At 46.3% G+C, this 17,069-nt stretch overlaps 2 protein-coding genes across 10 annotated transcripts in view; one reads left to right on the top strand and one right to left on the bottom strand.

Annotated features, from left to right (window-relative positions):
* The window catches only part of naa38 (N-alpha-acetyltransferase 38, NatC auxiliary subunit), a 6,761-nt gene extending 746 nt beyond the window's left edge, over nucleotides 1-6,015 (top strand). For 3 of the 5 annotated variants that reach the window (XM_020524166.2, XM_048620082.1, XM_048620084.1), the window contains exons 2-3: nucleotides 3,362-3,540; nucleotides 4,669-6,015. In XM_020524166.2, coding sequence (XP_020379755.1) covers nucleotides 3,369-3,540; nucleotides 4,669-4,781 — 285 coding nt within the window. In that variant the 5' untranslated portion in view covers nucleotides 3,362-3,368 and the 3' untranslated portion in view covers nucleotides 4,782-6,015. Of the gene's footprint in view, nucleotides 1-150; nucleotides 404-3,361; nucleotides 3,541-4,668 lie in introns of those variants that run through there. The other 2 variants (XM_048620081.1, XM_048620083.1) reach the window with 2 other exon arrangements.
* LOC125487804 (pentraxin-related protein PTX3-like) overlaps nucleotides 5,894-17,069 on the bottom strand; it is a 35,382-nt gene continuing 24,206 nt past the window's right edge. For all 5 annotated transcript variants that reach the window (XM_048620078.1, XM_048620075.1, XM_048620079.1 and 2 more), the window contains one exon: nucleotides 5,894-8,105. In XM_048620078.1, coding sequence (XP_048476035.1) covers nucleotides 7,504-8,105 — 602 coding nt within the window. In that variant the 3' untranslated portion in view covers nucleotides 5,894-7,503. The remainder of the gene's footprint in view (nucleotides 8,106-17,069) is intronic.

The raw sequence follows: 17,069 nt of genomic DNA, 5'->3' as shown, positions 1-17,069 counted from the left end.
CAGAGCGGTGGAGGGGGGAATGGCGAGGGGGTGGACGGAGAGACAGTGGCGAGGTGGGGACAGAGACACTGTGGGGGGTGAGGGAAATGGGAAGGGAGATGGGGGGGTAGTGGGGGAGACAGGAAAGAGAGGGGGGGGGGGGGAGTAGTCATGGGGAGAGGAGAGAAACAGCAAAAGTGATAACTGAAATAACTCCATAAAGACTGGTATCCCCTCACCAAGTCATCCTTTATTTACGTGTATAGTACAGTACACTGAGCCAGCTCCTAGAATGACCAGGTCCCGACCCGAAACGTCAACTTTCCTGCTTCTCTGATGCTGCCTGGCCTACTGTGTTATCTCTGACACTCCTGTTTATGTCTGTCATCCAGGCTCTTGATTGGATCACGTTAACAGCCCCAAGGTTTTACAGTAGATTTGTAGGTCGGGTTGTGGATGTTGTGATTGGTTGGCTTGCTGAGCTGGTTCGTTGTTTTTCCGCAGACATTTCATTACCCTGCTAGGTAACATCATAAATGCAGCCTCCAATGAAGCACTGTTGTGTTTTCCCACCTGTTATTTAAACTCTGGGGTCCATTGAGCTGGATTACCTCACTTTCAAATTTTCCTTCGCAATGGAGTATAGAAGGGGTCTAGTTCTAGGTGTTTATTGACGGCTTTCTTTGTGGAGTACCAGGCTTCTAGGAATTCCCGTGCTTGTCTCTGCTTTGCTTGTCCCACACTCTCCAACACACTCATCACGTTACCTTACATCAGGAATACATCGGAACTAACCACAAGACTGAATGACCACTGGGCATCAGAGTAGCACGCAAACCCATATCAACCCTACGACAATTGCTCAACCGAACCAAAGACCCACTACGGACAGGACCAGTGTCATATACAGGATTCCCTGCGAGACTGTGACAAACACTACGTTGGACAAACAGGAAGGAAATTAACAACAAGGGTACATGAACACCAGTTGGCTACAAAAAGACATGACCAATACTCACTCATCTCTCTCCGCATGAATAAGGAGAACCACCAATTTGACTGGGACAGCACCAAGATCCTGAGACAAACAAAGCAGGGACAAACACGGAAGTTCCTAGAAGCCTGGTACTCCACGAAGAAAGCCATCAAAAAACACATAGAGCTTGACCCCATAGACACTCCACTGAGAAGGAAAACCGGAAGTGAGGTAACCCAGCTCAACGGACTCCAGAGTTTAAATAATAGGCGGGAAATCACAACGGCGCTTCATCGGAGGCTGCATTTATCATGTTACCTAGCGGGGTAATGAAACGTTTGCGGAACAACAATGAGCCAGCTCGGCGAGCCAACCAACCACAACATTGACAGCCCCAGTCAGGGAACTTGTATTTTATCAGGTCCACCCGGCTGACCTCATTCAAATCAGTAAGGTGAAGGGAGAGAGATGGTGGAAAGATGGCAGGAACTGGGGTGTGATGGGAATAACTGGGGTATGGGGGTGGGTGGCAGTGGAGTGTGATGGGGGAGATGGGCTGGAGGGCTTTCTGGTGTGTGATGGGGAGGTCGGCAGGGAGATTGGTCGCACTGGCATGTGATGGGGGAGTTGGGCAGAAGGACGTAATGGGGTGTGATCATGAAGATGGGACAGGGGTGAGGTGGAAATTGGACCAGAGTATGATGAGGCAGACCTGGGAATGATTGGGCATGCAAAGGAGTGAGAGAGGGCGAAGGAAATAGGACAGGACGAAACCAGGGGATTGGGTGAGTTGGAGAGGGCAGGAGGAGGGAGGGAGCTGGGAGAGATGGTGGTGGGAATGGGTTGGCAGGACCTTGGAAGATGGGGGAGAAGGCAGGCAGAGAGGGAGGGGTGGGAAGTAAAAAGGAGATGGGGTGAAAGAGTAGGGATGGTGATAATGGGGGGGAAGAAGAGGAAGAGGGCACAAGGGAGAAGGTAGGGGGCTGGGGATGAGAGGACACTGGGAGTAGGAGGAGGGGGAGAAGGCACTGGGGTGTGGGAGGAACCAGGGGAGTAGGTTGGGAGAATGGGGTGAGTGGAGGGGAGGGAGTGCATGGGAGATGAAGGAGAACAGGGTGAGGAAGGAAGAGACCTGGGGTTGGAGGGGATCTGTGGGATAGTGGGAGGAGGGATTTAGGATTTGGGGACAAGGGGAGGATGCAGAGAGGAAAGGGAACTGGGAGATGGGGCAAGGACGTTGGGTTGGGGGAGCCTGGGGAGAGAAAGGAAGAGAGATAGGTGGTAGGGTGGGGAGGGTTAGAATTGGGGGATGACTGGGAGGGATGAACAGGGGAATTGGGGTTGGGATGTACAGTGGATGGAGGAGATAACTAGTGGAATAGAGAAGGGATGGGAATTGGGGCATAAGTGGGAGGGGGATCAAACCAGGAGGTTGGGGAGAAAGTAGGAAGGAATGGGATAGGTGGGTGGAGAATGTGGATTTGGGTTATAGTGGGAAGGGGGGCATCCAGAGGATAGTGGAGAGAGCTGGAGGAACTGGGGGTGGAGGGAATGAGGGGGGAGATATGCAGTAGAAACCTGGTGATTGGGAGGTGGTGGCCAGGCGTAGAACCTGGCAGTGGGGTTGGGAGAAACCTGGGGATGGAGTATGTTGGGAGAATGAACTGGGGATAGAGGGGAAGCCAGGGGAGTGAGGGAAACTGGGGCATAGGAAGCAGCAGAACCTGCAGATCAGGGGAAGAAACTTGGAGTGGGGTGAAAGAGAATGAACGCTGGTGCGGGTTGAATCAGGAGTTGGGGGAACTGCTTGAGTGGGGAAGATGAGAGGGGGCATCGTGAAGGACTGGCTATTAGAGTGAAGATGCCCAGGGGTAAGAGGCCATTGAGGTGAAGAATGATGGGGGTGGTGATCGCGATCACTGGAGGTTGAGGGCATCAGGCGAGTGGGGACTCCATGTGTCCCCATTTGTGACCAGCGTGTGCATAGATGCAGTAGTATGTGCATATTATTATGATTGTGTACATGTGCTTATGACTGTACACATGTTATTGTGCTTCTGAGTGTGTGCACATGTGCAAGTCTTGAACAGCTCATTCCAATAGTACTGGAGAATGCTGCAAGAAATGTCCATTCAACCTGTCGTTGCCTTTATCCCTGTGTCAGTAACATTGAAACAGATTTTGGGTTGGTGTGGGATCATGCTATGTGCATATTGGCATTCACATTAGCAGCTTTGGCTGTGAAGGGCCAAAGGGAGTGGAAGGCAAGGCTTCCTGAGATGCTGACTGTTGGGTTATTGTATTGTGAATGTATGCAGGTAACACAGTGAGTTACTGTGAGCTTGGGTGATGAGCCGAGAGTTAGCAAGCTGCAGATCCCAATGACCTTGTCTGTTGTTTCTTCAGGCAGGATATGGCAGACAGCAATGTGGCCTCAAACTCCAGGCAGATGTTGGAGAGCTTACTGAACAAAAGCATGAGGATCCAAATGACTGATGGCAGGACATTGATTGGTCTCTTCCTGTGCACCGACCGGGACTGCAACGTCATTTTGGGCTCAGCCCAAGAGTACCTGAAACCGACAGGTAAACAGTAGCTTGTGACTGGAGGATGAGAGACTTGGGGAAGTGTTCCAGAGTGAGTGACAAGACCTATGAGGAGGGTGGAAAGAGGATAAATAACAGGCACCTGTGGGTGGAAGAGGAGTGCAGGGAGAGGGTAAAGAATAGCAATCTGCAGAGGCAGAGGCAGTATGGTGGGGGGGGGGGGGGGGGGGGGGGGGGGGAGGGACAAGGGGGGCGGGGGGGTGGTGGTGAGGGACAAGGGGGGCGGGGTGGTGGTGGTGAGGGACAGGAACCTGCCTGGGGTTGGGAGGAGCATAAAGAACAGGAACCTGCCAGATGGGGGTGGTAAATGACAGGAACCTGTGAGGGTGGGTCAGCAACAGGCATCTGGTTCAGGTGTTTTTCTGTCCTAAAACCTCACATCGATGAACATTGACAATCAGCGAATGGGTGTAGCTTTTCTTTGCCTGTCTTATTCAAACCACCTATTGCCTCAAATATCTCAATCAAATTTCCGCTCAATCTCTTTTGCTCTAAGGAGAACAAGCCCAGCTTCTCCATCCCAATCTCATCACTAAAGCCCCCTTATCCCTGGAATCATTCGGGAGAAATCTTGGCACGGTGGCTCAGTGGTTAGCATGTGCTGCCTCAGCACATGCACAGTCCAAAGATGTGCAGGTTAGGTGGATTGGCCATGCAAAATTGCCCGAAGTGTCCAGAAAAGTGCAGGCTAGGTGGGTTAGCCAGGGTAAATGCAGGGTTATGGGGATAGGGCAGGGAGGAATGGATCTGGGTGGGATGAGGCTCTTCAGAGGATTGGTGCAGAATCAATGGGCGAATTGGCCTGCTTCCACACTGTAGGGATTGGATTTCCGCACCCTTTCTTGGACTCTCACATCTTGCCTATAGTGTGGGAGCACAAAGTGGGGTCTAAGCATATTGACCAATGAAAGTTGTTGAGAATCGTCACCAGCCTTAAGGCTCTCTCCGACATTGCCTGCAACAATGGTATATCTCCATCTTGTATGTGGTGGCCAGAGCCATATTTTGAGGACATTGCAAAGATTGAACATGATTCTTCCGAGCTTGTAATCTGTTTCTGCAGAAGGTGAGGCCAAGAGGAATGATGTGTACTTTATTTGACTGCAGATTCCTTGGCACATGGTGAGCCACGAGTGCTGGGTCTGGCCATGATCCCTGGGCACCACATCGTTTCCATTGAGGTTGAAATGGACAGCGTGTCAAGCCCACAGTATATGTGAGACAGAGCTTGGCTGTTTGAAGCCGTGCCTGGTCCTGAGTGCGTGGTCAACGTGTATTGCACCGTGAGGACTGTAAGCCTACCTGCCCCCTGCCCAGGCTTCCACTCAGCCAACACCTTGTTTATCGTTTTGCATTGATGGCAGGGGCTTGTTTCTTTGAAGATTATTTGTGAAGTTAACTGAGATGATGGAACAAGCTGGACAGTGCCTTCTGAGTCAGGCCATTGGCTGTTCCAGGTTTCTTCTGGTCCTTCCCTCTTCCAACAGGATGCATGAGGCCTCCCACGGTGCTCAGGTCAATACATCACCTCTCCTACACTCAACCCCACAAAAACCAGCCAAGATCTATAAATCTAATGACTTATCAATAGCAACTGCTAACAGAAGAGCACATAAACTGAGCCTCAGAGGATTTGCTTTCCCAGTGCATCTTTGAATTATTTTGAAGTAGAGAGCTGATTGATTTAGGGAACTTGGAAAGCGTTTGTCCAGTTTGTTCTTCATGGTTCATCATCAATAGCTTGTATGCATGAATGTATAGCCCCTCCTGCTGGAGAACAAACTGGTTTGTTCTTTACCTCAGCCCAGGCAGCACGTAATGGGGAGCTGTTCAGCCACTGAGGCATTGCAGTCAAGTTTACCTTGCCCTCATGCACAGTGAGGTGTCTTCCCTGGATAATAGCTGTGCATCGTCTGTCTGTCTGTCTGTCTCTCTCTCTGTCTCTGTTTCTGTTTCTGTCTCTCTCTCTCACACTCTCACTCCTCACCCCTCTCCCCTACGATAGCCTGTCACTATCATGTGCCTCAAACAGCTCACACATGCTCTGCAGACTTACTAATACTGAGCTTCTCTCCTGGCCCACCCCCACCACGTTCTGTCCTGTTCCTTCAACCCTGCTCTTTAATACCCCTCATTCTTTCTATTTCTCTCTCTTTCCCCACCCACCCCACAAGGCACCATTGAGACTCAGTGATATTTCTGTCTTCAGATTTCCAGCCTGCACAGTGTTTTGTTCCTGGGAGTAAATGTGAACAGTGATTACCACACGAAGTGATGCTTTGGAGACAGAAAGTGCCTATCATTATTAATATACACAACGTGAGAGAGAGGATACACATATTTTGTGGCAGTCCTTTTTATTCAAATAATGTGCATTTGGCAAATATATTTAAATAGTTGATTATTTTTGTCTATTTGAAATGTTTAATAAAACATATGTGGCTGAACTTAAAAGAGCATCCGAGTTGTTGGGGACTGAGTTTTTCTGTTTTACCAGTTGATTTTGTCCGATTTGTTTAACCCAGAGGTGTTGTTCCTCAATGTGTTCAACCTTAGAAAAGGTTACCTGTGCTCCCTAATATTTTCTGGACTGAGCTATCATCTTTTGTTTTTGTTACTCTTTCATGGGATTTGGGCATCGCTGGCACAGTTAGCATTTGTTGCCCTAATTGCCCTTTGAACAGGGTGGCTTTAATCAGCCACTTCAGAGGGCAGTTCAGAATCAACCAAATTAAAGTCACATGTAGGTCCAGACCTGGTAAGGTAGATTTCAATCCCTAAAGGACATCAGTGAATCAGGTAGTTTCTTGCAGCAACTGGTGATCTTTTCATAGTCCCTGTTATTGAGACTAACTTTTAATTCCAGATTCTTTAATCAAATTTAAATTCCACCAGATGCCATGGTAGGATTTGAACACATGTCCCCAGAGCATTAGCCTGTCTTTGGGTTGCTAGTCTGTTGGCATTACCACTAAGTGATCACCTGACATGGTGGGGCTTATTTCTGTAGCTGAGGGGGTGACCTGTTGGAGGTGACAAACATTATGAAGGCAAAGTGACAAAGGATGAACGTAGAGAAGATGTTTCCTCAAGGGGCGACTAGAGCTTCGGACAATCAATAAAAATTGTCACCAAGAAATTCCATCAGGAATTCAACACCCAGTGAGTGGGGGCAATATGGAAGTCGCTCCAAGTGGTTGGGGGAATAGTATCGATTGAGTTAGGGGCATGAATCAGTTGGGTCCAGTTTCTGTAAATCAGCTTCTTGCAGTAATATCCTACTTCTGACAGAAAATCCACAATGCATTTATGTAGATAGGCTTAAACATGCATAACTTCAACTACACAAAGCTCTAAATTGGGAAACTTTGTATCCTGTTATGTTAAAAAGCAAAATGTTTATTTGTTATGCTAGTTTGTAAGAATATTGTGTATATATAAAAGAAATCCCCATTGCATCAAAATTACTCACCTGAAGGGGGCACCAAATCATTTGGGATGGGGGACAATAAACATCCGTTTCCGGTTTCTATCTTCACAAACCGGGTAGTGTGTCCATGAATAGATTTCACTGCAGACCCTGGGTAGCCAGACGGAACATGGTGCAATGAAGGAGTCCCGTTAAAAATGGCACCCCAAGCAAGTGCAATCTGTGATACTTTCTGACTGCATGTCAGCTGCTTGACTCAAAACCTCTGTTTAATGTTTAAGCTGTTTTTTTGTTGTGTGGTGTATGACTGGTTTTGCAATATAGGATAGGCCAGGCACCAAATGAAATGGAGTTTTCAAAATGGCTGCTTGACCAGATGCAAGACCATTTTTCATTTAATAAAATGTCTGCTGTAAGGAATTAACATAGTTCAGTTTTCTTTTGGAGGGAGGGATTTCTTTTTCTGAATCTGTGACATGAAGTTCTGTTAAGGAGTGGAACGGAATGTTTCTCTACTGGATCAGCACACCAGCCCCCACAGTTATTGGAGAAACATCCCACCCCACCATGTTCCCTTTGAAGTCACACCCATTGTTTTGCACCAAAAGGCTGACCTTCATCTCTGTGATGGCTGCGTCCCACAGGTTAAAGCCAGTCAGTTTTCCACTAAATGCAGTGGGTACCTTGCTGTTTTCGCCCACCTGGCATTTGGTGCTCACATGGCCCAGCTGTACAGCTCCTCCACCAGGGATTGTGCGTAGCCGGGCGGTCAGGCTGCGTGAAGCCATCACCTGACCATTGGCTACCAGCGTGATGTTCCCAGAGCCACCATCCCAGATCCCGCAGTAGTGTGTCCACTTTCCCCAGAGGCCTGTCTGAGTGTGTACTTCCACAGAGTCCACTGTGAACCACACTGAGCCTTGGCTGAGGTAGAGCTGGAATCCGGTGCCATTTTCTTCAGTGCAGTAGGAGAAGAGCACTGCTTCCTCCATTGCCCTGCTTGGATTTGCCCAGATGCAGGCAGTGAAGGCGAGGAAGTTGCAGTTATCCACAGGGAGAATGTTGGCCTGTGTTCCCTTCAGGTGAGCAGGAAATGTCAATGCCCTCTGGCACCCTGTAAAAACAACACAGGAGTTAATATGTATTTAGGGAAAATCTGTTCCTGTCCTCTTGTAACTGGGAGGCCACTCAGCCCATTTAAACCCATTGAAGACAAACAGTGTAATGAAATACCTCCTTAAATATCTGTCTCTGTATCTCTACTGATCTATCCCATACTTCTGCAAGTTTCTTTTAGTCAGCTCTGTCTTCTTTCCCCTTAGAGTTGTCTTTATTCACGTTTTAAAAACTCGCGTCTTTCTCCCTCAACATGAAATTTGATCTGGGGGGCACTCAGAACTAATTAATGATTAATGAATAATAAATCGTTCCACGACTTGATCCAGTATATCTGCTGTCTGGTTGGATCTAGAAAATGCTGTGCTCAGAAATTATCCCAAAAAACTCCAGAGCTCCGCTTTCAAACTGCTTTGCCAATCTTTGTCCAAAATTGGGAATAAAATCACCTATCATTATTGCAGTATCTTCCTCACAAGTCCCTATTCTTTCTTCCCATATAACCTGCCCTAGAATGTGGTTGTTGTTAGGGAGCCGATCAAGTGATTTGACCACAAGTGATTTGAAAACAACAAATGCTGGAGATCACGGCAACGCAGATAGCATCCATGGAGAGAGAGCAAGCCAATGTTTTTAGATGACTTTTTAAGGGCTGAGGTGAAGTGTGGAGGGGGACAGCGTTTATGGAAGAGTTGCGAGGGGGTGTGGGGCTGGTGGAGTGCGGAGTGCTGGTGGAGGAAAGATGTTGATAGTTCAGATTAAGTGATGGGAATGTGGGAGTGGCGGAACAATGGTGTGTCTAACTGTCAGACTTGAAAGAGAAGACAGTCCCACTGGGGTGGGGGGATGGGAGAGAGGACATGATAACAGAAAATGTAACAAGTAAAGCTGGAAGAAATGGGAGAATGTAACAAGTAAAGCTTTTAAAAAAAAGGAAGAAATGGGAGTTGGTTCACAATTTGAAGGTGTTGAACTCAATATTAAGTCCAGAAGGCTGTAAAGTGCCTGGTGTGGAGATGAGACATTGTTCCTCCAGTTTGCGTTGTGATTCACTGGTACACTGCAGCATGCTGAGGACAGACATGTGGGCATGCAAGCAGGACACTGTGTTGAAATGACTGGCTGCAGGAAGGTTGGGGTCAACAAATACAGTACACAAGATTGGAGGAGGATCTTGTGTATTGTATTCGCTGCACCCAATGTGGCCTACTCTACACTGGAGAAACCAAATGCAGAAATGATTCTCATTTCCCTGAATATGTCAGACCCTGGGTTTACATGAGCTCTCTGCTCACTGCCCCAGCGACAAAGTCTTAGGCTAGCTGCCACAACGGTGAATTCATGATTTTGCAGATTGTTAGGAAAATCTCTTGTTAAAATAACATTTCCACTTTATAATCTGTAACTTGATAAACAACCCTCTGTTAAGTTTTAAAAATCCTTTCAAGATGCAAGTCACAGCAGACAATATCTGTTACAAAGCCTTTGAGCTGTAATAGATCAACATCGGCCACAATAGGCAGCCCTTTAGAATTCGATTATTCCTCAAACAACGTAATGGGTCCTTCTAAACATGTGAGAGAATTCAAAGCTTCTGGGAGAATGCTTAGTGAAATAATGGCTCATTTGAAGATAACATAACCGCCATTTGATTTGGCCTGTGATAAAGACAGGTTGTGAAAGCAGAATTCGCAGAAGAACTCTGGGAGACCCTATCAGAGAGGGTATCGAGCCAAAGGGAGCACAAGATGGTCAGCGTTCAGAAAGTAACTTGCACTGTTGAAACAGTCCAGGCACTTTGTAAGTGACATAACTACGGAACTAGTGAAAAGTGAAAAAATAACTATCTCTCCCTCTCTCTCATCTTGCTAACCTGCTAAATTCACTGACTATTCAACTATGTAAACCAACAGAGCTGTTGAATCCAAATTCAATCTTCAAACCCCTTCATTTCAGAAAAAGAAATTTCAAAAAATAACACGCCTGCAAAGATTTTAAAGACTGATGTTGCTTTTGCTTTTATAAGTATCCTTTATCTTTACCTACTTTTAATCTTTGTAACTGTATTTTTAGCTAATCCTCATCACTTGAATAACTTCAGTAATTTTGCAATATCCTAACTGTTATCTTGTTTAACGTGGAAGCTTGCTGCTGATTATTTGAAATTGAAACTCTAGAAAAACTTTTTAAAACTATAAAAACTAAAAATGGAGCAACGTACAATTTCTTAGTTCATGGGCAATTCTGTGGGCAGGTCAGGCATGGACATAATACTAACCAAAAAGCAAGTGACAGGAGAATGAACATTTTCTTCTCGTACCATCCAACATGGGTAAAAGAGAAAAGAGAATTTGAATTTTTCTAGTTCCTTTCACTATCGCAGGTTATCCCGAAAAGCCTCATAGCCAACGAGATACATATAACATCAGATAGTGTTGGAATAGAGAATGGTATGTTAATAGATGAAGTTGCAGAAAGGAAGATAGAATTGGAGTCTCAATCAAGGATACACTGCACATATGTGAATGCACCAGAGTATAGTCAATAAGATCAGTGAGTTCAGGCACAGATTGCCATGTGGAATTATGATGTTGTGATGATAAAAGACACAGCTATTGACTGAGATGTGGCAGGAATGGGTGTGAAGTGTTCCTGATTACAGAGTATTCAGGAAATGGAAGAAAGGAGGGCTGAAGCATTGGTTAAAAAGAGCGTTGTAGTTACTCCAGAAAGAGGATGTCCCAGAGAGATCAAGATCAGAGCTGATTTGGTTAGAACTAAGGAACATAAAGGATGCAATTACTTGCTTGGTATACTCTATAAACCAGCAAACTAATGGGAAAGATATTGAGTCTACAAGGAAATTACAGAGAGATGCAAACATCACAGAGTAATTATAATGGGGAATTTTAATTGCTTGAATAAATACTGGGATAGTGGTAGTGTAAAGAAAAGCAAGGGGCAAATATTCTTAGATTGTGTTCAGGAGAATTTCCTACAGTAATATATGTCCAGTTCAACAAAATAGGATGCAAGCTTGGGAACAAATTGGGCCAGGTGGACTATGTGTCAGTGAAGGAGCATTTGGGGACAGTAATCATTGTATTATAATGTTTAGGATAGTGGAAAAAAAAACCCAGGGTATGAATAACCAACTGGTGGAGAGCCAAAGTCAATGGTGCAAGAACAAACCTAGGCTGGATAGACTGGAACTGAGGGATGTCAGGAGAAAATGGTAACTGAACAATGGGCTACTTTCAATGAAGAGATGGTTCGGGCATAAGTGAAGTATAATATTTCAAAAGGGAAGGATGGGGCAAACAAACCCAGAGAACGTCAGAGGGCTGACCTTATGGGGTCATGAGGGGCATGGATAAGATGAATAGTCAAGGTCTTTTCCCCAGGGTAGGGGAATCCAGAGCTGGAGAACATAGGTTTACGGTGAGAAGGGAAAGATTTAAAAGGGACCTGAGGGGCAACTTTTTTATGCAGAGGGTGGTGTGTGTATGGAATGTGCTGCCAGAGGAAGTGGTAGAGGCTGGTATAATTACAACATTTAAAAAGCATCTGGGTACATGAACAGGAAGGGTTTAGAGGGATGTGGGCCAAATGCTGGCAAATGGGACTAGATTAATTTAGGGTATCTGGTCATGGATGAGATGGACCGAAGGGTCTGTTTCCATGCTGTACATGTCTATGACTCTACTTCCCAGATGAGAAAGGAAATGGAGATTACAATGTCAGATGTTGGGGGTAGAAAATGCCATTGAGAACCAAGAGGAGTACAGACGGTTCAGAAGGGAGGTGTAAAAACAATGAATTGAAGCAAAGAGGGATTATGAAAAGACACTAGAAGTTAACTTGAAGGGAAGTCCCAATATTTTCTATAGGCACATAACTAGTCAGAAAGGTGGTTTAAAAAAAAAGGAGGAGGCTGATTAGGGACCAAAACATAGGTTTACACATGGAAGCAAGAGGCATGGCTGAAGTGTTAAATGAATAGTTTGCATCTGCCTTTCCTGAGAAGTGAGATGCTGCCCAGGCTCTGGTGATGGAGAAGAAAACTCAGTCATTTAGAATGGTTTAAAATTGGGAAGGATATTGGATAGGCTGTCAGTATGTAAAGTTGACAAGGAACCAGGTCTAGATGAGATGCATTCAAGAATTTTGAACGACTTGAGAGAGGGAAAAAGCATAGACACCAACCACAATCTCTCAGTCTTCCCAAGACTCAAGGGAAGTGACAGAAAACTGGAGAATTGCAAACATTATGCCCTTCTTCAAAAAATGTTGAAAGGGGCCGAGCAAATACAAATCAGCCAATTTCACTTCACTGGTGGAGAGTTTTCTAGGAAGTTATTCAGCACTGAGTTAATAGTCACATGGATAGATGTGGGTTAATTTGGAAGAATCAGCATGGATTTCAAAAGGGAAAGTAGCGTTTAATTAAGTTGCTGGAGTTTTTGGAAGAGATAACAAGGAGGGCTGATGAAAGTAATTCTGTTGATGGATTTCCTAAATATGATTGATCCAGTGCCATACAACAGATTTGTGAGGAAAGTTATAGGTCATTGAATAAAAGGGACAGTAGCACATTCTTACAAAATTGGCTGAGCAATAGGAAGCAGAGAGTAATGGTGAATGGATATTTTTCAATGGATACTTTTCAGGCTGAAAGATGGTTTTTAGTAAGTTCTCCGGGATTCAGTATTGATTCCATTGCTTTTCCTGATATATATTAATGATCGAGCTCTTAGTGTGCAGGGGACAATTTCAAAGTTTGTAGATGACTTGAAACTTGGAAGAATTGTAAAGTGTGAGGAGGATGGTGTAGATCTCCAAAAGGACAAGTTAGAGTGGGCAGGTAGGTGTCAGAATAAGTTTAATGCAGACAATGCACTTTGGTAGAAAGAACATGGAGAAACAGTGAGAAAGGCACTTTTCTAAAGGGTGTGTAGGAGCAGAGAGGTCTGGGTGCATATGTGCATAAATCACTAAAGGTGGCAGGACAGATAGAGTGAACTGTTAATAAAGTTTACAGCATCTTGTGCTTCATTAACATGGTTATAGAGTATGTAAGCAAGGAGATGATGCTGAACTTGTACATGACGTGTTAGTCTTCAGATGGAGTATTGTGTACAGTTTCCAGGCATCATGGTAGGGGAAGGACGTGAATGCATTAGACAGAGTGCAGAAGAGGTTTACAAGAAGGGTTCCAGCAATGAGACACCAGTTATGAGATAGATTGGAAATGTTGGGATTCATAGAATCATAGAATCCCTACCGTATGGAAACAGGCCCTTCGGCCCAACAAGTCCACACCGACCCTTGGAGCATCCCATCCAATCTACACATCCCTGGGCACTATGGGCGATTTAGCATGGCCAATCTACCTAGCCTGCACATCTTTGGACTGTGGGAGGAAACCGGAGCACCCGGAGGAAACCCACGCAGACAGAGGGAGAATGTGCAATCTCTGCACAGACAGTCACCCGAGGATGGAATCGAGCCCAGGCCCCTGGCGCTGTGAGGCAGCAATGTTAACCACTGAGCCACCATGCAGCCCTATTGTTTTCCATGGAGAGGAGAAGAGTGAGGGGAGATTTGATAGAAGTTTCCAAAATGACTAGTTGTCAGGACAGAGTAAACAGGGAGAAACTGTGTGATTGTAAAAGAATTGTGAACAAACGGGTATAGATGTAAGGTAATTTGCAAAGGAAGAAACTGGAAAGAGTTTGGAAAGCATTGCCTGGAAATGTGATGGAGTCAGGTTCTACTGAGGCATTCAAGGAAGCATTGGATGTTTATCTGTTGGCTAAATGTGCAGGAAATTGGTGCTGAGTCAAATTGTTCAGCCAGGGTAGGAATGATGGACCAAACTGCCTCCTTCTGGAACAAAAACAAAAAGTGCTGGAAATCACAGCGGGTCAGGCAGCATCCGTAGAGAGAGAGTAAATTAATATTTCAAGTCTAGAAGACTCTTCATGAGGTGACATAAAATGTGGAGGGGGCAGCATTAATGCAACAATGGGAGCTGGGGTAGACTGCTGAAGGAGAAAGGGTGTTGATAGTGTAGTTTAAATCTCACATTCTGATCACTTAATCTACACTATCAAAACCCTTTCTCCCCAGCACTCCACACCCCCAATATTGCATAAATGCTGCCCCCTCCACACTTGACGTCAGCTCTGATGAAGCATCATCTAGACTCGAAACATTAGCTTCCTCTCTCTCCATGGATGCTGCCTGACCCACGGTGATCTCCAGCACTTTTTGTTTTCACTACAGATTCCAGCATCTGCAGTAATTTGCTCCTCTTTCTGGAACAACTCTGTCTGAAGCATAGCCACTATTGTTATGCAAGCAATGGGGTTACCAATTTGTGCACAGTGAGATCTCACAAACAGCAAGGTGATAATGGCCAGATTTGCTGTGATGGAGACCAGAACCCTGGGCCATTGATCTCAGACAGCCCCTAATAAATCTCATCAGGGAATTTAGGTCTTCACCAAGACAGTGGGGGAAAATGTGGAACTTGGTCCCACAAGGAGTAAGCAAGAGGAATAGTATTCATACATTGAAGAGGGAAAGTTGGATAAACAAACAAGGGAGACATGACTAGGAGGATATGTTGATTACTGACGTAAGTGCTAGAATTCCTCTGAACACGTTCTTTAATCTGACTGAAAGAACTGTAGCATGATTTAATACAACAGACATGTTCTGTTAGACACAGTAAGGACAAAGGTTAAAAAGATTGAAGAGAGAATGAAAGCTCACAACTGCCTGACCTTTAATCACAAACGTTACTTGGTCACGAATCGGAGGCTGGATTTGATGTTAAACAGTTGCGTGAGCAGAACCAGACAGAGATATGCTTGTTCATTATTCTGTTGTTCCACTCAACTTCAAAGGCCAACCAAATGACCACGTTTGCATTTTATCTCCATCCAAATGCCAGCCTTGTTCCTCCAGGAGCTCTGGACTTGTTAGTGTTTTCTTGAGCCAGGGCCCATTGCCTCTCCCCCAGGTTCTGAGTCAGTTGACCATCGGCTCAAGGCCCACTCTAGAGACTCGAGCCTAGTAATCCGAGCTCTTGCTCTGGGTGTCAGGGCTGAAGGAGTGTAGCAATGTGTTGCAGGTAACCTATTTGGAATGAGATGTTATACTGAGAACCCCGTCTCGCTCTCATAGCTGCATGTAACAAAATCTTACACCCATTATTAAAAGAGAAAGTGGGCAGAAGGGGTGTGATCACAGAGGGGTTATTCTTTTATTTCTTTATTCATTCATGGGATGAGGGAGTTGCTGGCTAAACAGCATTTATTGCCCACCCCTAAATGCCCAGAGGGCAGTTAAGAGTCAAGCACATTGCTGTGGGTCTGGAGTCACATGTAGGCCAGACCAGGTAAGGATGGCAGTTTCCTTCCCTAAAGGGCATTAATGAACCAGATGGGATTTTCCCAACAATCAATAAGCAGTCATCATTAGATTCTTAATTCCAGATATTTATGAATTCAAATTCCATCATCTGCCGTGGCAGGATTTGAACCTGGAGCCCCAGAACATTACCTGGGTCTCTGGATTTACAGTCCAGCAATAATGCCACTAGGCCATTGTCTCCCCTAAACACAGGAGGTCATTCAACCCATCATGCCTGAACCAGCTGTTCAAAAGAACATCATAACCCAGCAAAAGGGGCTGGAAGTAGTTATAGAGACAGGGAGGTGTGTGAGAGCTGGAGGAGGTCACAGAGATAGAGAGGGTTGTAGGTGCCAGATGACATTACAGAGATAGTGAGGGGAGTAGGGGCTGGAGGAGGTTACAGAGATAGGGAGGGGGTTACGGGCTGAAGAAGGTTACAGAGATAGGGAGGGGTTTGGGGGCTGGAGGAGTTTGCAGAGATGGGCAGGGGTGTAGGGGCTGGAGGAGGTTGCAGAGATGAGGAGGGAGTAGGGGCTGAGAAGGTTACAGACATAGGGAGGGGTGTAGGGGCTGGAGGAGGTTACAGAGATAGGGAGGGAGTAGGGGCTGAGAAGGTTACAGACATAGGGAGGGGTGTAGGGGCTGGAGAAGGTGACAGAGATGGGGAGGGGTGTAGGGGCTGGATGAGTATGCGGAGATAGGGAGGCGTGTAGGGGCTGGAGTTGGTTACAGAGACTGGGAATGGTGTAGGGGTTGGAGGAGGTATGCAGAGGCTGGAAGAGGTTGCAGAGATAGGGAGGAGTGTAGGGGCTTGAGGAAGTTACAGAGATAGAGAGGGGTGTAGGGGATTGATGAGGTTGCAGAAATAGGGAGGGGTGTTGGACGCTGGAAGAGGGTACAGAGATAGGGAGTCTGTAGGGGCTGGAGGAGGTTACTAAGATAGGGAGGGGTGTAGGGGCTGGAGGAGGTTACAGAGCTCATGAGGGGTATAGGGCCTGGAGAAGGTTACAGAGATGGAGAGGGGTGCAGGGGCTGGAGGAGATATGCAGAGGCTGGAGGAGGTTACAGAGATAGGGAGGAGTATATGGTCTAAAGGAGGTTACAGAGATAGGGAGGGGTGTAGGAGCTGGACTAGGTTATAGAGATAGTGTGGGGTGTAGGGGCTGGAGAAGGTTACAGAGATAGGGAGGGGGTGTAGGGGCTGAAGGAGGTTACAGAGATAGGGTGGGGGTGTAGGGACTGAAGGAGGTTACAGAGATGGAGAGGGGTGTGGGGGCTGGAGGAGGTTGCAGAGATAGGGAGGGGGTGTAGGGGCAGGAGGAGGTTACAGAAATAGGGAGGGGGTGTAGGGGCTGAAGGAGGTTACAGAGATAGGGATGGGGTGCAGGGGAATGAAGAGGTTACAGAGATAGGGAGGGGGTGTAGGTGATTGAGAAGGTTGCAGAGGTAGGGAGGGGTGTAGAGGCTGGGGGTGGTTACAGAGATAGGGAGGGGTGTAGGGCTGGAGGAGGTTACAGAGATAGGGAGGGATGTAGGG

Source organism: Rhincodon typus, chromosome 45 (genome assembly GCF_021869965.1).
Source record: "Rhincodon typus isolate 14 chromosome 45, sRhiTyp1.1, whole genome shotgun sequence".
NCBI classification, from domain to species: Eukaryota; Metazoa; Chordata; class Chondrichthyes; order Orectolobiformes; family Rhincodontidae; genus Rhincodon; species Rhincodon typus.
Note: the sequence above shows the minus strand (reverse complement) of the source record. Positions and strands in the feature narration are given on the sequence as shown.